This window comes from Lolium rigidum, chromosome 5 (assembly GCF_022539505.1).
Source record: "Lolium rigidum isolate FL_2022 chromosome 5, APGP_CSIRO_Lrig_0.1, whole genome shotgun sequence".
NCBI classification, from domain to species: Eukaryota; Viridiplantae; Streptophyta; class Magnoliopsida; order Poales; family Poaceae; genus Lolium; species Lolium rigidum.
This window is the reverse complement of record NC_061512.1, coordinates 180909041-180932375: the sequence shown is the minus strand read 5'-3', so window position 1 is coordinate 180932375 and position 23335 is coordinate 180909041. Positions and strand designations below refer to the sequence as shown.

The following is a 23335-nucleotide window of genomic DNA, read 5'->3' as shown; positions in this document are numbered from 1 at the left end:
CATGTCGTTGCTACGCCACCATGAGCAACCTATCGTTGCTATCGGACACCGACAGCGAGGGAAGCCGCCGGGATGGCGGCATTGGTGGGATACAACTGCAAGGAAGGAGGCAAGGGCGCAGGCGGAGGCTCGTCATTCGTTCAATGACGACGAGGAAGACCCCAATGACCACTCGTTGGAGAGGACCTCAACCTCGTCGGACGCGTCGTACCTCTTCGGAGGAGGTGACGAGCAGGAAATGCGTCCGTTTGGATGACGAGGCGGGGCCTTCTAACAAGAAGTACAAGAAGTAGCTAGTTTAAAATTTGTTTAATCGCGGTTGTTCTCGTAGTTTGTATGTTTAATTTGTTTGAGCTTGTTCGATTCGACTTCGCATAGCATGATCAAACAATATATCAATTCTACTTCGTAGACGTGCAAATAATTTAGGAAGGGTTAATGCAAGTTTTTTCCAAAATACATCGGATCGCTAGGGTTGCCCTCTGATAATTTGCGCCTAGCACATTTCTGTGTCTGCGGAGGAGCGACGCAAATGGACGGCGTATGAACAATTTAGGAGGCGTTCGAAATGTGTCTCTCCGAGATGCGCTGACGGCCGGAGATACCGTCCGTGCCGCGAGGGGTAAAAACGGGAGACCCGTGGAGAAGCAGCAACGGAAGCACCGGACCAGGCTCCACTCCAGTCAGGCATGGGCGCGGGCGGGCTCCACACAAAGGACGACACTGGGGCCTGGTCCCGCTCGCAACTTGCAGCTTCCAGCGCCGGTACACGCCGCATTGATAATTTCCTCCTCCCCCCACTCTCACTCAAATCAAATCAAACCACATCAAAGAGGAACCAAATCCAGCAGCGCCGGAAGACCAGCCGGGAACCCCTCCACTCCCCACCCGATCCGCCCCCGCCTCCATTCTCCGGCGCTGGTTCCCGACCTACATTCGAGGACTCCGTGGCCGGGCGGGCTCCAGTCGCCGGCTTCGCGATTCAGTGGTTCGTCCCCTTTCCTCCCCCCGCGCCTACAAATTTCCAGTGCCGCTCTTCTCCTTGCCGGGTTCCAGCTCTGTGCGCGTTGCCGGGGGCGGCTGGGGTGCTCCGCGCTTGGCATCCCGCTGGGGGTGAGAGTGTGAGACTGGCGAGGTAGGGTTTGGGCTTGCTCTTGCGCCTCCTCTACCCGCGGGGGGGGGGGGGGGGGTCTCGGTTCTTGCTGATAAACGGGAAGGGAACGCAGTGTTGCTGTTTCAGTGGGGCTTCGCTGTTGAACTTTCGTTTTGGTGATACAGTGTGGTTCCATGGCCAATTGGCGATTCCCTGGTGGGAGACTCAAACAGTAGCTAGATTCCCGCATCTAGTGGGCACTGTATTTCCTTTTGGGAGATTCCGGAGTAGCCTCACTAGGGCTACAACTAGAATGTGGTATTACTAGGTAGTATTAGATGGTTGGATGAGCCCCCCACCCCGCATATATTTTGTTATCATGGGTCAATTTAGTGCTTCAGGTTAAATTTACTCACTACTGGATAGGAATTCTAGGAAGCTAGAATGCAATTTGTCTCCTGTCGCTGTCTACTCATATAAATTTGTCTCTCGTGCCAAACAAAATGTGTAGTGCCCTCCACACAAGTCTGGTTGTGTTCACATGTAAAGAAGAACATGTCCTATATAATATCAGGAAATTTTGGCGAATCTCACAAACGTGTTGGCAATTTTTTCCATTTCACGTTGGTAGTTATTACTTGTTCAAGTGCCAAACCTAAAGCAGTGGCACAGAGAGAAACAAAAGATAGGCTGGCAAGCATGATATAGTTTTTCACTAATTCCAATTTCTTTCTACATACTATATGCTGAATTTGGATTCGATGTCCCTGTTAGACTATGCTTTGTTCCTTGGGAGGATTTTTTTTTTGTTTCTCAGTTTGCTGATGCTATGGTTCATCGATGCAGCTCAAAGCATGATTCGGGGGATCTGAATAAAGAAGTGAACAAGATCATCCTGTTCTTGCGATGGATAAAATACCATCTGATTGCCCTTATCCTGGATGTTTCTTCTGCGTCATGAAGGAGGCAAACCCTAGCAAGCGGAGAGCAAGCGTGCTGAAATTCTTTAGAGAGCTTCCTTCCCAAGATGACGATGGCCAGGTTCTCCCTATCAGCGGCCTGTGGAACACTGCAATGGCGCACCCAAATGACCCTGAATTCATCAACCTGGGAATATTCGAGTGCATGGCAGCTCTAATATGGAAGGGCCTGAAAAACAGGCGCTGGCTCTCGCATGATCAGAATATTTACATCCCGTATTACGCGGCGCATGTTATTGGATCCTACACGATGAACATGGAGGAGTTTGCAGAGCGTGCTGTTCGTGCCGGAGTGATACCTCCGCTAGTTGAACTCTTAAGAGGCAGGCTGACTTGGGTGGAGCAAAGAGTTGCCGTTCGAGCTTTGGGGCATTTGGCTACCTACCCTAGCACTTTCCCTGCAGTTGCTGATCATGGAGAAGTACTTGAACTTGCCATTCAACTTGCCTCAAGCTCTCTAGAAATTGTGTACTCTCACTTTTACCAGTTCGTAGATCGGAGACTTGGCTACCACTGTGATCTTCTTACACGTGGCATGGGTGGCGCAGAAATGGAATCTCGTAAAGCTGAGGAATGGGCTAGCCAACTGCAGTGCTGGTCTTTGCAGCTCATAAACTGCTTTGCATTTAAACCTGAGTTTCTCCATGATATCTGCAAGCCTGAGTTTCTAGCTAAGTTACCCGGTATGTGGGGTGGACTCGTGAATGAGAACTCGCCTGCTGGTGTTGGTTTGCTAAGAACAATCTGCCAGAGCAAGCTTGGCCGAGGTCATGTTGCTAGTATTTCTAGTGTCCTTGAAGCTTTATGCAACATTGCTCGTTCTTCAGATGACTGGCAATACATGGCCGTTGATTGTCTACTGTGGTTAATGCAGGATCCTAGTACATATCATAAGGTAAGACATTCTACATTTTATTCAATGCTTGAAGGGATGCTTTAGCATGACCAAGAATTCTAATTTTGTGTATTTATAAATAACTTGGTGCACATTCTCATGTCCTAACTGAAATGGCCAGATTATATTTCTTTTGAACGGCTTTAAGACATTGACAAGTACATGTTCCTTGGACTTGAACGAGATTTTTTTTTACTGTTTAAATGCAAATGACATGATTTCTTGCAAACATTAGGTAATGAAGAGTTAAACTATTACTATTTGAGCTGCCAACATCTGGCAAATTTAGAACACGGATGCTAAGCTTCACTTTATATATTAGGAACTGGGAAGCTATAGCTATTTGTTAAGATTTGTTTCTTGTAGCTTTGGTCACTACTTTCCCTGTGCACGGTACATTTAGTGGACACATCCACACTGAGTGGCTATGAAATAGCTTGGTGGAGCTACTGTTTGATAAACAATTTAAGACAGTTAGAAGCATGTGCTGCTTCTTAGACTTGTAACAATAGTTTCCTTAGACTTAATTGCAAGTTACATAACTCTTAGGAAATGAAGAGTTGAGTATTTTGAGCTACCAACTTCTGATAATTTTGAATGCTGATGTTCAGCTTCAGTTCTGTATTAGGAAGTGGCATGTTGCATCTGTTTTCTGTCTTAAGTGGTACAATTATGTCAAACTGTTCACCATTTCAGATATTGTTTACTGCAAGCTATGTTGGCTGCTTTCTTTTTGTTGAAGCTACTTCCTAATGGTTATTCTTGCTGATTACTGTGGCCAAAAAACACTTAGTTATCACTAGTCTGGTTTGAATGCAACCTCTAATAGTTTGTGAAGCTTTCTTTATGTAGCTTTAGTCACTTTTTCTCTGTGTACAGGTTATAGATAAAATCGCCCCAACATTGATAGATTTAGCAGATATTTCCACACTCGGTGACTACAAGAAGCTGGGGGACACTATAGTCACAGTCCTCCAAGAATGTATGCAACAAAATGGGAGTTCACGGAATTCAATTAGTAGTCACACCAAAGAAGAAATTGATGAACTCTTGAGTTTCAAGCAGAAAATGAAATCAGAAAAGAGTATGCCAAAGGAGGATCTTCATATTAAACAAGCTGCAGCGTTGGTTGTAAAATTGGAAGGAAATTCTCTGTTCTCTTCAGGAAATATTGAAGGAGCTGCAGCCAAGTACTCTGAAGCACTCGCATTGTGTCCAATGAAATCTAAGAAAGAAAGAGTGGTGCTTCATAGCAACCGAGCTCAGTGCTATCTTCTCCTGCAGCAACCTTTGGCTGCCATCAGTGATGCTACCCGTGCATTGTGTCTTCATAGTCCTTTGAATCGACATGCCAAAAGTTTGTGGAGAAGAGCTCAAGCATATGATATGCTCGGTTTAGCAAAAGAGAGCCTGCTGGATGCAATCCTCTTTATAAATGAATGCTCTCAGTCCAGTGATCCTGATCTGTCCTTGAGGCAAAACAAGGTTCCTGATTATGCCGAGCGATTGGTAAAGAAGCAGATGCGTGCAGCTTGGTTATTCAGGGAGTCATCGCTAAAACATGGGGGAATCCATTGTGAGGGGGATGCTAGTGATGCTTTTGGCCAAGAGGCTGATGACTCAGAGTGGGAGACGGTGAGTGAAAGCGATGGTGAAAATGATGAACGGAGAGAAGCAGATGATGAAACTGAATGGAAGAGTGGTGGTCACCGGGAAGACGCATATGAGAAAAGCTGAGAAACAGGTTCGCATAAAACAAGGTTTCCCTTTTCTTTTTTGCAACTGTTTTACTTCTAACAAGAAATGCAGTACATGCAAGAAAGTTCATAAAAAAGTTTAAGAACGACTATGGTACATTTGTATGAAAATTAAGCAACCTTTTTCATCGTCCACTAATTATCCTACAAGTGGGACTGGTGGAGGGTGGGCAAATAGTGAGCAGGGAGTAGTTTTTCAACAAATAGTAACTTGTACCATAGCCACCCCAAGATATTTTTAGGAGAAGAATGCTTTTCCTAACAGACACAGTGCTCAATCTACTACCTCCGTCCTTAAATAGATGTCTTAGATTTGTCAGTGTATAATACATCTAAGACATCTATTTATGGACGGAGGTAGTATGTGCTGCACACATATATCATTAGCACTGCGTCATGTTTACCTTTTCCTGGCATTAAATAGGTATTGTTACATTATGCTTGGTAAAAAAATACTGGCAACCGTAGCGCCTTCCTAATCCAATCTTTCACTTCATCTTCCAGGTTTTGGTGCTGTTAATTGTTATCTGGTAAGCTTGCTCTCATTGTGCTTGTCGTCAGAAACAGCAGCAACAGATTCAGTCGCTGGCCTGCTGCGCTACCAAAGCAAATTGTGGAAACTAGTTGAGTCTGCTTACTGAAGCTTGCAAGAAAATGTAGCTTTTGAAAGTAAACTCTAGTGTCATCATATTGTACCCATGGAGAGCAAGGATAAAATTTATCCATTGCCGTCACCATGTCTTTTGGTCTGTCTGAGTTGCCGTGACTCTTGAGAATGTCTGTCTTGCTCTTGTTCGGTGTTGTAAAATGAACAAAACAGTACCTTAGTTCTATCTGGAACATTATCCATTTGTGAATGAACTTTACCTTTAAGCTCTGTTGGTACTAAATTTCTTAGTACTCTTTTGGGCTGTTCTATAAGGTGCAAGAGCTCCTTCCAAACATGCATCTTGAAATTGCAACGGAATTTCCATCTGTGTTTCACAGATGACTGAGCGCTCAATAGTTAATGAGTTGCCATTCATTGTCAAAATCAGGAAACTTGGTGACATTTCTCCTATTCACCCTTCGAGATATGTTTGTGTATTCCTTGTGCAGTGGATGCTGGCAAGAACAGATGGTGCATGGCAAAGCTTACGATTGCAGAGGCTAGTCAATTTTCTACTAACAACACCACGATTTAAACTTCTAGTTCATGTTCATCTAGCCACCCCTAGTAACCATAACTTTGCACTAAACTTGGTACAAGCTGCATCCCTAGCCCCACAAGCTTTGAACCAACGAGAAATCAGCATCAAATTCACATGAAAGAAAGGTTCCAACTTTCTGGCCTAGATGCACCAACCCAAAATTTTGCATCGAACCACAAAATAAAACAAAATGTTTGAACTTCCCGACTTACAATTTTTGGCTTCTCAGAAAGTATAAATGGTGATTTCTAGATTTGGAGGAGACATAGGAGAAACATCGTTAAGCACAAATAGATGTATCTTCTATGTGGGGAAAGTTTCCAACACACAAGGTGCACTATATTTTATATCTATTTTTTTTTGTAACACAATGTACACTAGATTTTTTAATGACATATCTAATAATACTTTGTGCAATGGCATTCAATGTCTTATTACATGCTTTCTGCAATGTCATATATTTATTTAACATAACTACACCGACGTTCGAGCCCTAAGTATTGAGGTTGTTTACACCATATGCATCCTTTTCATTTTCGGAATATACACGGAGAAGATACTTCAAGGGCATGTACAATAAAAGGTGCTTATGTGTTAGTGCTTAATGATAAAAAGAGTATTGCCACATCACTAGGCACCTATATGAATTGTAAATCTTCCAATGCAAACACCTCTTTGTAGGTGCTTATTAAAATATTGTGTAGTTATTGCTATTAAAATGCACAAGCCACCCATCCTTAAAAATAAACACCAATGCTTGTTTACGTGGCAACAAGTCGTTTCTTGAGCTAAACACCTCTCTAATAACTTGCATCTTACATGCTCTAAGAGGTTCATAAATTGATCTTATCTTCTGGAACAATATGCACGTCGATGACAAGTGCCGAAAAGTCCCTTATGAATATCCATTCCTTGACAACTAGTGGTTCAAGGTAGAAGTATTATGAACAAGAATAAGCATGGGCCTAGAGGCAAGACACATGATATGCAAGGAGAAGATGAACAACAAGGGATAGTCTAGAAGAAACAAGTTAACATTTACCATGAATGATAGCAACCTTCCCCAAGCCTCAAAACAAGTAGCATAATACCTCTTAAGCTCATGGGCAAAGTCGTTCCCACCCTCTCTTAGTTTCCGATTTCCACCTCGACTGCTAGTGCATACCACTCGACACTTATCCAACTAGAATACTTCAAAGATAATACCTTGCTTTGTATTCCTAGTAACTAAAACTAAAAGGAGTGAGTAGAAAATCCTTTTGAAAACTAGAGTAGATCTTTTTGGTTATTATTAATTAAGGCAAGTATTTCCTTCGGTAATCACACACATACTTCTAAAACTATAAAGAATGAAATAAAACTCTTCGACTCCGGAGTTTACTCCCCCACCTTATTTTCTTTAGCGGCAAGCAAGGTCAACTATGGGTCCCGGTGGGATGCACATATTTTCCAATGAATCGGTTGACCGGTGGCGTGCAAAATCGGTGAGTGAGATCCGTTGTGAAGGGTGATATAGAGGAAGACGACTCGTTGGCTCGTTCCCCACCGTTGAATCCAAGTGGCGAGTAAGACCAAAATAGGGTTGGTGAGATAGACGAAGTATGGCAAGTTTAGGTTTAAAGAGCAACGACAACAATAAAAATGAGATAGAAGGTGGATACAAACACTTGACAAAAGATATTTGGGCAACAGAACCACCATGTCGATGATAGCTATTAACATCTACCAAGAAGGATGATGAGATGATGCTAAACTAAGATGCATATATGAGATCGAGTTAGGTTTCGTGAGCGAAGGTAACCACATTGTGGAAGGTGGATCTAAATAGTCGACGACAACCATGACGAAAAAAGGTGAAAAGTAGATACCAAGAAACCATGCAAGCTTTGGTGAAGTGTACGAGGCCTCTCCTAGGAAGCCCTAGAACCCACAGCCCAGGGCCCCATCAAGCCCAGAAGCAAGCGATCCCCATTAGCTTCTCCTTCCGTTACCACTCCACCCACACCCGGTCACCATTCACGCACACCCATCGACGTGGTATCCGGCTATCTGCGCCGCCCTCCCGGCAAACCCCACCCTAACTCCGATCCCATCGCCGATCGCCGCCGCCCTAAACCCCGCCGCCCGCCCGCCGTATCCCCTCCCATGGCCGGCCAGCCCCGCGAGCGGGGGTCCCGCGCCGCGCGCAAGGGCCGCCCCGTCCGCACGCCGGCCGCCGTCCTCGCCCTCAACCCCACCACCGAGTCCGATCCGTCCGCGCCGGCCTCCGACGACGTCTCCCCATGGGGCCGCTCCACGGAGCTAGAGCTGGAGAACCGCCTCCACAAGAGGCTGGAGGAGTCGTACGCGGCGGCGCTCGCCGGCCTCGCCGACCTGGGCTACGACGAGGACACCGCGCTCCGCGCCGTCCTCCGCGCGGGCCACTGCTACGGGAAGCTCGACGACCCCGTCGCCAACATCATCGCCAACGCCAGCGCCTTCCTCTCGGATCCGGAACTCGCCGGCGGGTCCGGCGGCTTCGCCGATCTCCGCCGCCTCGAGGAATACTCCCTCGCGGGGCTCGTCTGCCTCCTCCAGAGCAGCCGCCCCACCCTCTCCCGCGTCGAGGCCATGTGGTGCCTCCTCTCCAACGACCTCCGCCTCGAGCAGGCCATCAACATGGGGGCTGCCTTCACCGACAAGTCCCCCACAGATGGGCTTCTGCCCGCCGCAACTGCCCCAGGGCAGAGCGGCCACTGCCAGTACCATGCGACCGCGGCCACCGCGGAACCACAGAACCACATGTTTGACCCTGAAACCTTCATGCGGCTCGCGATGCGGGCGAATTCCGACAGCGTGGCTGGCGTGTCCTCCTGCGTCAAGACCACTTGGTCACGGTCCAGCATTGCTGTCCCGGATGGGCAGCCCAAGCAGTCTTTTGCGATGAAGGTGTCCACTGAAGACCTCATCGAGTCTGTCGCGGCGGAGCTCGAGTCGCTGGACATTGACAAGAAGGATCCTCCTGCCGAGAAGCCTGATCCCAAGAATGAGATGGTGCGCGACCTCATTAAGCAGACGCGGGAGATGGAGGAGCTGCTCAAGGAGCGCAAGGAGTGGGCCCAGCAGAAGGCGGTACAGGCTGCTCGCAAGCTAGGCAATGATCTCACTGAGCTGCGTGTGCTGCGCATGGAGCGTGAGGATAGCCAGCGGCGCAATAATGACAAGCAGGCGACAGAGAATGAGACGTCGAAGCGTCTCGCCCATCTGGAGAATGAGCTGAAGAAGAAGAGTGGGTTGCTTGACCGCAGTAATGCGAGCGTGCAGAAGCTGGAAATGGAAAATGCAGAAATACGCGCTGAGATGGAAGCTGCCAAGCTGAGTGCATCCGAGACTGAACGGCAATGCCAGGTGCTGCTGAGGAAAGAGAAGAAAGATAACAAAAAGCTTGACCAGTGGGAGCGCCAAAAGGCCAAGCTGCATGAGGAGATCACTGAATGCAAGGCAAAGATCGCGCAGGCAGACAAGGAGCTTGCTGGGGTCAACAAGTCTATAAAAAATATGGAGGTATGAATGAATTTGCAAAGTACATCATGATTGTTGCTTTAGTGCTGTATGTGCATCTATCTTGTTATTTGCTAGCAGGTACTCAAAGGCGACAACTTTCCTACTACGAGAGATTGCAGCGTTTAGATAATTTCCAGTTGCAGTAGAGAAATAACCTTTACGTATCGTGCTTAGCTGGTCATCTAGGCAGCATACAGTTTAATAAAGTAGTAATAATCCTGACAACCTATTGAGTCCTCTTATATAAAATACAACTAGTGATTAAAACCACATTTGTTAAGAAGTCGAGTATTTAGGCGTGCATATTGTTTGTCTTCCCATTGCTGTTTACACTGGAAGCGGCTTAGATAATCTGTTCCATGATTAAAACAGGATGATTGGACTTTGTAGTGAACAAACAGTCACTGATTATGTACGCTTTATTGACGCTAACTGGTAGTTACTGCACTTCCCTGCGACCTATTGATCTGCATTGGTGTAGGTATCATACATCCGTGTATTAAAATTTGATATCATCCAGCTGGCAGCATCAGCATCCATCCATAACTGTGAGCTATTGCTCAGTAACTGCTACTTCTTTTTTGGAATTTATGACGGAAAAATGTTTCCGCGGGAGTCGTTCTGCGCAACACAAGTAATAGGTTGCCAGGTTTTAAATCCTGTGGCCCCTGCCAACTTTATTTTTTTCACGGGAAAACAGCCTCTATTGATACCTGCATGCACGGTCTGGATCCTGTCATGACGTGGTAACGTTTTTTCGCACATTCGCGCCACCTGCATGCATGGTCTGGATCCTGTCGTGCCGTGGTAACGTTTTTCGCACATTCGCGCGTGATCGGCGTCCTTTCTTTTGCTATGCTGCTAGGTCCAGAATTATTACATTTTTTACTACTGATTTGTCTTATTAGTCAGAATAATATACATTATTTGATAAAAATGATCATACTGAAAATAGTGTAGTGACATCCATAGTCTTGATTCGTGAACAACGCGCAGGATAAGCTTACCATGCTGCCACAAAAGTTTCTTGCTTGTGGTGTGTATTTTGGTCTTCTTCTTTAGCCTAGTAATACTGTGTCCCAGCCTCCCCGGTAACCATGTGAATCATATTGGACTGCCTCCCTCAGTTTCTTCACCAAATTAGTATAGAGGCATTTGATAGTTCAAAAATAATATAACATAGAAGTGCATGGTAGCTTTTCGTTATATTTATTACATGGACAAGGGAGTACCTAAAATGTGTTTTGTTACGATTTTCCACACGCTTTATCAAATTTTGGCTCTGCTCTGGGGCGTAGCATTTGTTAAGCCAATATAAGTTGTTTTGGGCAGTTTTAACTCAAAATTGTTTTGTGCCTTATTTTGTCAACTATTAAATTGTTGTTTCTTTCTATCTTATAGACTCGGGTGCTAATATGCCTTTTCCATCTGTTATTTTATATTTATTGCGATACGGATCAGAAGATACCACAGCTAGAACATAGTTAATGCTATTTAGCTGCTAATGGACCTCAAAATTTGAATATTGACTCCGCCAGTTGTTCAATTATAAGTTGGCTTATAACTGAAAGTTAAAAATAGACTCATTTAAGTTTTTTCAAAGAGGTACACAGTTTAATATAATGACACTTTCAGCAAGGCTGTAATGTGGATAGTGATCCTAACTTCTACTTTTGCGTCCCAGTATGCGCAGGTTTAACCTTTTCACTAGGAAAGTAGAGGGCTCTTTGATAGTTGTAGTTCTATTTTATTTTACTCCACATTTCATGCTTCTTCCCTTCATGTTAATTTGACCTGTTACTGCAAACCTTTGCCCTCTATTTTCCATCAGAGTTTATTATATATGCAGATTATTATTGGAATTGAACTAGTTTACTTATCTCAGAAATCCATGTTGGGGATTTCAAACATGTTATTCTTGTTTCTGGTTTATAATATAATTGCTTAATCCGTTATCTGCACAAATACTTTTGTACTATAACTTGATTTTTGAGAGTCTCCACTAATGGTTTCTTCTCTTGGTGCATCAAATTTCCATGTTGTGCTAGGCCTACATAACTTGAAGGATATTATTGCTATGCATGTTCTGTTTGAACGTGTTAGTATTTAAGATACAAGTGTAGAATAATATGTTGCATGGTAAAAGCACAACTAATTATTACTATGTAAGTAGTTATGGGATTGTGATATCATAGCTTTTTACCGTCAGTTCTTTTCTTTGCTGTGAAACATCGCATCACTTAATCTTTTGCGTGTTTGTTGGTTGTTTCTACATTTCCTGTCTATTTTACGCATGCTTAAATGCAGACTTCATTCTGTCGTTCTATTTTTCGTATTGCTAGCATTGGTTGTATTTAACACTCTGCATGTATGCATGTTTGGGGTAACAAGCTATGTAGTGTTGATTTAACACTTCAATATGGGTGTACTGTGGTTGCTCCATTGTCTGACAGATTTATTTGTAACATGTGTCTGGCTTGCAGGTTAAAATTCGAGAAGACGCAAAGGCCACAGAAGACAATTTGGCACTTGCGGAGCAGGAACGTGGGAAGCGGGAATCTGCCAAAGCTGATGCTGATCGCCGCCTAGAAGAAATTCGCCGGAAGACAGAAGTGGAGTCCCAGTGCTACAAAGATGACCTCCGGAGGCTTCAGGATGAATTATCCCGTCTGCAGAAGTCATTGGGTGCAAACGGGTCGATGGTTCCATCAACCCGCTCTCCTGCTATGGCTGATCGAAACACAGGGCGGGCACCTAAGCAGGCCAACCAGCGGCAACCACCACCTGCATCCAACAGGCTGCAGGAGCCGCCTGTCCAGAAGCCAGGCCGTCGCAGGGACTGCGTGATCTGCAAGAAGGAGGAGGCCTGCGTGATCCTGCTGCAGTGCGCTCACCAGGTCTTGTGCGTCGGCTGCAACAAGCAGCATGAGGAGAAAGGCTTGGTTCGCTGCCCCACCTGCAACGCCAAGATCGAGGAGAGGATCAGGGTTTTCGGTGCCAGCTCCAGCTGAGGCACCGGGTGGTGGTGGTGATGCTGCTGCTGTGGCTTGGTTTCTCTTGGGGCAAAGAACGCTGAAACTTGTGGTCGCCTTTGCTTGCCGTTTTTTTTACCTCCGTTATACTGTGAAGAAAGTGTTATAGGTCGTCGGTCCGTCTCATAAGTTTTACCCTGGTTGGTTCAGCTGCTCATGGATATATGGTTCTGCTGAATGCTGCAGCCGTGTCTGGGTATATGGGTATATTCAAACCTTTTTTGGTCGAACAGGAACAGAGGAACCCTTCGGGATATATGAGTCAAAATTGAACTTTTTTATGGACAACCGATGTGTGTGATCTGTAGTTTTCCTGCTTGGTATTCTTGTTGGTCCAGTCTCCTGTGGCGTGGGAAATTCTGTGAAGATAATGCGCAGGCTGTTTCTGGAAAACAAATTTTACCGACGAGGATATTTTCTCGGTACTTGCTGCGTTCCAACACAGCACAGGCGGAAGCCTGACAAAACTGTAGGTGCTACTACAAAGATTCTTGATAGTAGATCAGATCAAAAGGATCAAATGCAGATGCTAGTTGGTGGCAGAAAGATGGAGCTCCCCCTCCACTGAGTGGGCTCTTGAAAAGATGAAGCTCACAATCGTGTCTGCTCCATTTTGCACTGGTCAGAGGCTTCAGTTTGGCATTCAGATCATCACCCGAAGAGAAACATTTCCTGGCGACCACAACCACCATCTTCTCCAGGACCTGAGCTCTCTCAGCGATGAACTTGAGGAAAGCAACCTCGCTTTTCGACCCTTGGAACTCATAGAAAAACACCTTCTTCATCGTCTGCATGACACATTTAATGGGACCACCCTCCTGCAAGAACTTGAGATTGACCTTGCGAGTGGGCTCTTTAGCTGTGCGGGATTGCAAATGAAATCGGCACACAAATATATAAATGAGGGTACATCATGCAGCAGCAGTTAATCTTATCATAAGTTTTTTTCCATGTTAAGTATGTAAGTGCTCAATCCAGCAAGTCTGCAAGTTGAGTTAAGTTAAACCAAATTTACCTTTTTTCTAAGAAAAAACAAATTTTACCTGGACATGGAGCGTCTCGAGATTTGGAAAACTTCTGAGGTAGGCAGGCACCTTCTTTAGACTGCTCATAGTGGGAGTAACATAGGTAGTAACATCACACATCTCAAGGCATTTTGGTGACATGGCATACTAATAAATGAAGAAAGAGAGTGAGGTGGTAACTAGCTATGTTACCATAACATCACACATATCAAGGCAATATGAGTCTACAACATACTACCTCCGTCCCAAGGAATAAGGCACACACGTATTCCAAGGCGAACTTTGACCATAAAAATTGAGTAACTAAATCTTGGTTATATTATATGTAATTAGTATCGTTGGATTCGTATTGAAAAACACTTTCTAATGATGTTAATTTCATACAAACAATCTTTATATATTTGAAATAATTCTTAGTTAAACGAAAAGCACGTAAAACGAGGGCGCCTTATTCCTTGAATCGGAGGTAGTAATTAATAACACATTGCATGACACCACATCTAAGTTACTACCCACTATGAAGGTAGTAACTTAGATTAGTAACATGACATATGTTACTAGTCTAAGTTACTATCCACTATGAGCAGCCTTATAGAGCACCGAGCGATCCAAATTGCAGCTCTATGGCCAAGATCTGGACACTGGGGACAATTCTCTCCTTGGTCCCAGCCTGCAATGCACCCAAATAGAAGTTAATTGACATTATTAGTTTATGGCATATAAAGTTCACATGTTTTCGCAAAAAAAAAAGATACACATGTACCACGATGGCTGTGTTGCTAACTTCAATCTTATTATCTCCTGGCTCAAGGTATCCGATTGTACGAAGGTTGGGTGCATGGCCAATACTGATCGTGGATCGGCATGTCATACCCCTCCTCAGGTTGGGTCGATATCCACCAGAAGTCGACCAATGAAGAATCTTCTCCAGCAGAGGGGCATCCACGACGTTGATGTCCTCCAAGTAGGTAAAAACCAACTGAATGCGCCGCAGGCTATGGCTGACGAGGCGGAGGCGCACTCTAGGGTTTTTTCAAGTAGGAAGGCGAGATCCCTGTCCTCCATGACACTGAAGCAGAGGCCGAGTTCCCGTAAGTTGGGAAGGGTGACGTGCCGTGATACGGCGGCGGCAGTGTCTGGGAGCCTCCAGACTCCGAGGTAGAGGCGGGTGAGAGAGGCGCACCTGAAAAGCGTGCTGGGGAGGCGCAAGTCCATTGGCTGTGGGCGATTCACAAAGATGAGTTCTTCCACACCCTTGGCGGCGACCGGCGAGGGCGTCGAGCCAGCGGGTCATCTCGCCCTGGTGCTCTTCCATACTGGTGCAGGTGAGGTGGACGCAGCGGAAGGGCCCTGGGTGTGCCGCAAAAATATTGGACACTGCATCAGTAACGGCGCGGGGAGAGTGGGCGCCGCAGTCCGGAAGCAAGTGGCTGTCGACGAGGGTGAGCGGTACAGAGAGCCAGAGCGGGCGCCAAAGCGAGCCGATGGTGGCGGTGCGTGCAGCCTCCTTGATGGGGAGGCGTGCGATGATGTTGTGAAGGAGATCATCTGGGAGGCGGCTGATGCGGTCTACGCCGTCAAAGACCCACGGCGCGCCGGAAAGCGATAGAGTAGCGACCGGAGTGACCGGCGCATGAGGAATGTAGTCGTGAATGTAGCTGGAAAGCATGCTGGTGCCTATGGCCGGTGTCCGGTCGCTCTCAATGAAGGCCAGCATATAGCTCACGGTGTGATCGATGATTTGTTGCGGTTCCATGGCCGCCGCCGGTATGCTGGTGGTGGTGGGGGTGTGGGGTGGGTATACCTGAGCATTTCTCGGGCCGGGCCGACCAAGGCCCGACGCGGAAATTCTCGGCCCAGGCCCGGCCCAGCCCGATTGTCGGGCCGGAAATCTTGGCCCAAGCCCGGCCCATCATAAGGAAAGCCCATCTGGCCTCGGGCCGGGCCGCTTCCTTAAATCGCCCAAATGATGGCCCAGGCCCGGCCCATGCTGACCATCGGGCCAAGAAATCTGGCCCAGGCCCGACCCACAGGCATGGTCGGGTCGGGCTTGGCCCGGAAATTTCGGGCCGGGCTGGGCTGCCCATGGCCAGGTATAGGTGGGGGAGGAATTGGGGAATGAGAAAACATTATGGGTTAGGGTTCGACATGTTTCTTGCAAGCGAGTAGCTGTTGGGCCAAATATGAGTACTGTATTGCTTGTGGCCCATGAAACAGTAGATGCATTTCTCCCTGCTATTGATATTCTCTTTGGCTGATCGCTTGCCTCTTCAAATCTCAGAGTTTTTCTTTAACCCAAGGAAAAAAGATTTTTCTTGCCAGAAAGATCTGTATTAAAAATCAATCAATAGTACCGGTCCTACTTTATTCCGCTCATGGCCGCCTCCTGAAACCTTAGCCTCTCCTTCACCTTCGCCTTCACGGTAGATTAGTTCCCCCTCCTCCGACAAACAGAGCGCCACTCCCCGGACCTTCCCTCGCCTCCCATCTTTACTTCTGGCTTCTGGGTTGGATCAACGCATCGGAACTTGATTGGATCGGGCATGAAACCATAGCCCACGTCGCGCTGAACCATAGATGATTGATTCAACTCAACGGCATGAAAGGTTTGGTCCTCGTGGGAATAGGGACTTTGTATCTGGAATCCAGGAATAAACCATATGGCCAGCTGATAGCAACACCCAAATGCACCACAAGCGCTGGGAACCTGGGAGCTTAGAGCATCTCCAGTCGCGTCCCCCAAACCGTCCTCCAAAGCGATTTGGGGCGCGCCGGACAAAAAAAGCGTTCCAGCCGCGTCTCCCAAAGCCCTTTTTTGTCCGGCGCGGCCCGATACGGTGTACGGCGCCCCGAGCCCGTCCCCGTCCCACAGGGGACGCTCCGGGGACGCCGGACACAACGAAAAGCGAGACCAACCGACGCGGGCCCGACGCGTCGGCGGCACGGAAGGCTAAAACCCCGTCGCCTACCTTTGGTCAAGCGACGTTAATGGCGTCCCTGTTTTCCCGGGCGACGCAGGGACGCGTCTCGTCGTGCATGGCCGCGTGGCCGTCCGCGCCGGAGTTATTGCGTGCAACCACCCGCTGCCGCCGCTGTTTTAAGGCGCCCGCGGTTAGCGCCGCTCATCCTTCTCGTCGCCGCCTCCCCCTCCCAGATCCTCTCCTCGCCGCTCAAAAAAATGTCGTCCTCCCGCAAGATCGCCGCGGCGAACGGCTTCGGACGCGGCAGCCTCACCGTGGCGGAGGCGTGGGCGCTGTACCGCGCCGGTATCCGGTCCCGCCGGACATGCGGCCGCCAAGCGGCGGCGGCCGGAGGATGGCCGTGAACGGCATTGGCGTTCCGCCGCCGCCGAGCCGCGCACGGACCAATGGTGGGACGCCGTCATGGCCCGGCGGGCTCAACTCACCGCGGAGGAGCGGAGGGATCCGACGTGGGCGGTCGAGAACAACGACGCTCGGTGGACGACGTACTTCAAGGCCAAGTACGACGTCGAGATGCACAGAGCACCGACGGGCTCGTCGGCGGCCCCAACAGCTGGAACAAGGACGGCCGCGCCCGTGCTCGGGGCGTTCCGGGCGCACCCTCGAGAACGTCATCCGCGGCATCCGCAACGGCGCTCCGCGGCCGGAGATGCCGTCGTCGCCGCCGCCGTCTCCTCAATGGCAGCCGAGGAGGACGACGTACTCGTCCTCCTCGCACTCTTCTTCCTCGGGACCGGCGCGATCGACGCCGTCCTCGTCGTACCGGTCGGCGCCCTACACCGTCCCCAAACGGGAGGTCAAGGAGGAGCCGGCGACGCCCGTCAACACAAGGCGTGGCGGCGGCGGCAGCGGCGGCAGCAAGGGAGGCGCGGCGGCGCCCTCCTCATCCCGAAGCCGGAGGTGAAGGAGGAGCCGGAGGAAGCGTCGCGGCGGCGCCGGCCGGCGGAGTACGAGCGGCAGCGGCGGCTCATCGCCGGCAGCGACGACCCCGAGGACTGCCCAGGGCTGCGGGCGGCGTTCATGGCGTCCATGGACGACAAGGACGCCTGGAGGGGCGACCTGGACGCGGCGATCGCCATGTCCATCCTCGACTCCGGCAAGCCGCTGGTGGACCTCACCGACGACGGCGAGGCAGGACCAAGCGGCTTGGTGAAGGACGAGCCCGTGGACGAGCGCGGCAAGCAGGAGGTCGTCACCGACGAGATGTACAACTTCCAGCAGTACTACGACGCCTCCGGCCGCCGCAAGCGGTTCTAGATTAGGTTTAGTTTTAAAGTTAGTCAAATTTCGTTCGAATCTATGTAAATTTGGACGAATCTAATCGAATCTAGTTAAGTTTAAAATTTGCGAAATTTTGTTTGGGGGACGCGACTGGGGAGCGACGTCCCCCAAACGCGGCACGAACGAAACACGTCCCCCAAACGCTCAATCCGGCGCGGTTTGGGGGACGCGACTGGAGATGCTCTTAGTCCTCTTTAGGATTCTTTACATCGAAGTTCATTTTAATTCAACTTCTGTATGATCAGATCTCACTGAAGACAACTGCAGCTTAAAATAAAATCAATATCCGCAAGACGCTGAGAGTCAAGCAAGTACAGTACATTAACATTTTCAAGGCAGTTTCAACTTTCAGCAACACAAGTTTGATAAAAATAAAGGACAGCAGACATGTCCGACCTCACACATATCATGTTTTAAACCGAGATCTTACGGGAAATTAAACCTTAACGTTAGCGCTTACTAAATTAGAGACTTCTGCACATGTTCTCCTTTAAGCTTCAGGCAAACGAAGGCCTCTTTGGCCTAGCCTGTGTGTTCTTTGGAGCAAATAACACCCTCACAAAAAACTGGCCATACTCAAAGACCGAGTTATCCGGAGAACTAATGGTTCCAGCCACCCCATCCTGAAAAGTCCACTGAAACACATGTTTCTCCAGCTTCAAGCAAATTTCCAGTTTTCCCTTCTGCTTCACCACAACCACATGCTGGTTTATGTTACCATTCCCAACACATTTGTCACCAAACAGCACAATCTCATGATCAAAGCCACTGCTGAAAGCCGTGAATCTCAAATGATGAGGATGGTCAACCTTTGAGTAGACTTGTATTACAGCCTCAACACTCGAGGAAAGGAACATGTAATCTATCTCCAGGCTGCAGCTGTCACTAGAAATCTGTCCTGTTCGCATTAGATCAAACCGTGCCTGGACATAAATCTCGACGTATGCAGAGAGCAACTTTTTGTCAGCTGATCCATCTCCGTCCTTCTTTACCCAAAGATCAACTTCCAGTAATGCATGATCCAGTACATGCATCCCTCGAGAAGGGCTACAAAGAGGTAATGTGAAGAAATCCTACAAGTTAACAACTCGTCAGTACTGACCAAAGTAAAATCCATTTGCAGGTACATTAGTATTTGTTGACACAATAAGCACTTACAATATGCCAGCTCATGATTAAATCAAATATAGAGTGATACTCCTTTATTTCAGAATACAAAAGGAACATTTATTTTCAAGTGAAAGCATGTGCTTGTGACATTGATGACACTTTCTCTGTTTGGCACTCTCATTTATCTAGCCACCCACTTCAACATTTATGACCAAACATTCACCTTTGAGTAAATTACATTCTCAGCCACTAGACACTGTTGAACGATATCCTAGTTTTTATATTCAGATCACTGCTGTCCTATTTTTGCACATTTAGGTCAAATTAAGTAGGTTAGTTGCTTGCACATTGTAACCAAATGATCATGTGTATGCCAGTCTTATTGTTAGGAACTAGTCACAAATGCAACGTACCTCCTTAGTGCAAAGGAACTGCAGCATGCAGTTAAGTGTTGCATAGTTTACGGGCGTTGAATACGAGTCTCGCGGAGTCCTAATGGGAAGTTTATAGCGATCTGCTGGCGGCCAATGTAGGTGTGGGGGTTAAGGGATCGATCCATCCAGAAAATTTCCCCATATTGTACATGGTTTCAGAGACAGGCTCTTGGAGCCTGGAACTGGATCGAAGTCCAAATCCAAATTGTGAGATGTCCAACTAATGTCCACTCCAACATAATCATCCATATCCAGTCCAAGTTAAATTTCACTGTATCCAAATCCATCCAGTCCAAGTAGCTTAAATACTGGATAGTCCAAGGTCCAAATGGACCTTGACGGCACACATGTGCGGGAATCATCAAGCAGTAACTTTTTGCCTGTCCATGCAAGTATGCAGCTAGGTGTAATTCTTGCGTGGTGCAACAACTCATGTATGCTAGTAGCTATTGTTTTAATTACTTTGCTTAGCCATTAAGTATGGATCAGTACGTGCATGTGCTAATAGTAGTGTAAACGCCAGCCTTGCGTGCGGGACTAGGAGTAGCTATGGGCGGGCGCGTGCAGCAGCTGCGCCAGATGTGGAGCCAGCGGTCAATGCTGTGCGACACAGTTGCGGCTGCCCAAAGCTACGCGAAAGCAAGCGTGTGAGGGCTCGAGTCCAATGGATATTGGGCTATCCAATTTTTAGGTCCAAAGTGTGCTCAGCCTTGCTGGATCGTGTGTCCTATATCAGTCCAAGTCCAATAGAGTCCAGTCCAATAAGATTAATCGAATTTTAGGTCCAAAGTCCATGGACTACCCAAATCCAATTCGAGTTAGCTCTTACTAACCCTAACCATAGCATTTCCCATCATCTACATGCAGTTGTTGCAAAGAGCTGAGGTTGATGTGGCTGCTGATCTTGGTTTGCCACAAGGAGCATAGGGAGAGAGAGGATGGAGTGGAGCTGAGAGGGAGGACAAGTGGTACTGGGCATGGGCATCCACACTTGTCGAGAAGATTTATACATTTCAGCATGTGGCTGACAGTGTTTGTTTGAGGCATGTGGATGCAGAAAAGTGAAGCAGAAAAGAGGTGTGGCTTGCGATGTTGTGCTACATGAACCCATGAACCTGGCTGACGAGGTGCTTACAAAAAAGAGTAGTCTGTTGGATGATGCCTAAGTCCAATTGTAAGCACACCCCAGTTTGAATATTATGCGTAGGTTCCCAAGGGCCCCCAAATTCTACAGCAATTCTTTAAGTTGAAAAGAAGAAATACTACAATCTAAGGGCATGTGGTCATGAATGGAGATTGACCCACTTAATTTAGCCAAGATTTGAAAATTCAGAGCACAGGGTTCTAGTAGTATTTGAGACACTTGAACAAGTCGAGTTAATCCAAAGCTCAATTACTATTCACATACATTATCTCTTATCGCAAAAAGACGTACACTAGGTAGGAACCTCAGGATCATCTCCCCCTACCATCTGATTAGATTTAGGACCTTTTCAAGCCTATGTCTTGTGAAAAACAAATAAAGGAAGCTTATGATGACCAGTCTTGCATGTTTTTTGTGTAATCATAAAGTATTGGAATCTGATGGTATGTCAATGTGATCATAGAATGTTTAGAGCATGAATCTTATAATGGGTTGATCCTTAAAAATGGAGGCCTAAAAAAATCTAACCTGTTACAAAGCACAATTTCAATGGATACAAGCAAAGAAGAAGCTAATTGACATAAAGCTGGTATGGACGTACATCAATGTTCAGGAATCAACCATTATGAAAACAAATCAGGCCTTAATTACCTTGTCAATCGTGACAGCAGCATCTCTTGGACAGTTAAAGATTAGATTCCGCAGCGGTTCCAAATCGTCTCTAACAGCAAATATTCCATAAACACTAACGGGATAAGATTCATAGCTTGCCAAACGCAAAGAGAACACCTGTAGCATGGATTTTGGCTTGCGATACCCAAGAATTGATGCAGCTGCAAATATAGAGGACAAAAGTAAGTTGCTAAATAAATAAATATATAGCACAAGTGCAGATTACTAAGTGGCCCTTACTCGTGGAAGTATCATGGGTCATGTATTCACGGTGGTAGCAGCGCCCGTCAATGCATTCATTTGTTACCTCAGGTAGCACTTTCAAAGGATAAGTAGGAAGACGAGCATTCTTATCACCCCGGGCTAGAATTACCTTACGCACTTTCAAGCACTCATCAAACTGTCTTGTAAAACTGTAAAACCATTTGTCCACTATTTCACCTACTTCTTCCTTGGAGTAGTTCTTTCCTAAAGGATAAAATCAGCAGTTGATCAATTTTAGCTATTTAGTAGAAAGGACACTTTTTTCAGAAGGAACAGTTAGTAACCTGGGCAATTTGTCTCACTGTCCGTGCCTCTCCATTGGGTGTCGTCCTCATCATATTCAGCCTCCTCATATTCATCGATGTCCTCATCGATATTGTTCATCGCGGGGCCGCCTAGGTCTGGCGGCGGATCCGTGAAATCGCTGGCGTAGCCGTCGCCGTGAGCGGCAAGGTCGTGCACAGCAGTTCCACCTGATGCAATCGGGAGCTGCTCTTCTGGTGGAGGAGACGCCATCGCCACGCGAGGGTTTGCTCTGAGGAGGCGGAGGTGGGTTGGGGAGGAGGGGAGTGGCGATGCACGGCGGCTAGGGTTCCTTCCTTGTGGTCTCGGCGAGAGAAAGCAAAAGGGGGATGTGTTCGACGATGTATCAGAATCTACATCTACACTACTTAAAAAGCACGAACATGTTCCGTATTCTGCCACTACGATGATCCCTTCGTCGCTTCGTCGTCGCGCATCGCTCCTATGGGCCTGGCCCAAATCCTTCGTTGGCCGCAAGACCGCATGGAGTCCTGAAGGTCGCAACCCTGCTCGTCCGGAACAATAGTTACTGAGGGAGGAGCCAAGCATCCGAGCTAGGGTTTCACCCCGCCGCCGCCGCTCACTCCAGATGATGGTCCGCGCTTCGTCCCTGGTCGGCCACCCCCACTTCTCCGGGCACGACGACGGCAACGGTGCGCGCTCGCCTCGCCCTCTCCGACCTTCGCCTTCAACCGTCACCAAAGACGACATGCTCCGCACGCGCTACACCACCCTCACTCGCGGTGATTGGCAGCTAGAAGGGGCCGATGTTTGCTTATTTTGGCGGGATGGAGGCGGTGCTTGGCGAGTTGATGATGGAGGTGGTGGTTCCGCTGACCACGAGTGAATCCTCCTCCGAGCTCTCCCCCTTCGATTGTGCCACACCTACGACCTCAGCAAGATCTGTAGCGGCAGCGCTAGGTCTTCGACCCCAATCCATGGTGGCGCTAGGTCTTCATTTGTCCCTCACCTGCGAGACCAAAGCAGCAAGCGGCTCCTGAAGATCTGCTCGTGTGCCACATCCACATCCCAGGCGAGCCTGATGCGGTGAGCCACTGTCTTGCAGTTTACTCCTTCTGAAGTAATCTCTCTGTACGGCTGTACCGATTCTATATCCTGATGCAGACATTTTAAATAGTTCGTCTCAGTTTAGATAGGATTCTTCAGTGGTAAGTAATATATATATCAGTGCGAACACTTTGCTTAATTGTAGCATAACGCCGATCAAATAATTTGCATATGATCGATTAAGTATCTGGACAAATCAGCTCTTAAAGAATCCTTAGTTTTCAGGGTAGTTGTTCTCATAATTTTTGTCTACAGAAGTTTGTCTGATGGGTGGCAGTTTGTAAACAGAAGTTAGTTTTCAGGGTAGTTGTTCATATAATCATTGCAAAGGTGTGCAGGCTACATCAACAGAAGTACAACACACCATTGAAGTATTCATCTTTCGTCAAAATCAAGCGTCAAGAGTTGCTGATGATTATTTCACAGGAAGATCAAAGATATATATATTTTTTAACTGGGGCGCATAGGCCACCAGCTCGTCACAATCGTCTTCCGGTGAGAAGCCTTGTTATCGTTCAATAATATATAACAAGGACAAATATGATTGTAAAAGCTATTCCCGT

At 47.4% G+C, this 23335-nt stretch overlaps 3 protein-coding genes across 3 annotated transcripts; 2 read left to right on the top strand and 1 right to left on the bottom strand.

Annotated features, from left to right (window-relative positions):
* The first annotated feature begins 1946 nt into the window (after positions 1-1946).
* On the top strand, positions 1947-5602 carry LOC124652108. The gene is made up of 3 exons (XM_047191133.1): positions 1947-2968; positions 3848-4712; positions 5230-5602. Exons 1-2 carry the CDS (start codon positions 2000-2002, stop codon positions 4703-4705), a joined length of 1827 nt encoding a protein of 608 aa, XP_047047089.1. The 5' UTR covers positions 1947-1999; the 3' UTR covers positions 4706-4712; positions 5230-5602.
* Positions 5603-8060: 2458 nt separating this feature from the next.
* Positions 8061-12778, top strand: LOC124652107 (MND1-interacting protein 1). The gene is made up of 2 exons (XM_047191132.1): positions 8061-9458; positions 11942-12778. Exons 1-2 carry the CDS (start codon positions 8061-8063, stop codon positions 12467-12469), a joined length of 1926 nt encoding a protein of 641 aa, XP_047047088.1. The 3' UTR covers positions 12470-12778.
* Positions 12779-18186: 5408 nt separating this feature from the next.
* LOC124657156 lies at positions 18187-21926 on the bottom strand. Its single transcript, XM_047195756.1, has 4 exons — positions 21686-21926; positions 21378-21605; positions 21117-21298; positions 18187-18850 (listed from the first exon to the last, which is right to left on the bottom strand). The coding sequence occupies exons 1-4, from the start codon at positions 21915-21917 to the stop codon at positions 18275-18277; spliced, it is 1218 nt and encodes a 405-aa protein (XP_047051712.1). The 5' UTR covers positions 21918-21926; the 3' UTR covers positions 18187-18274.
* Between the last annotated feature and the right edge of the window lie 1409 nt (positions 21927-23335).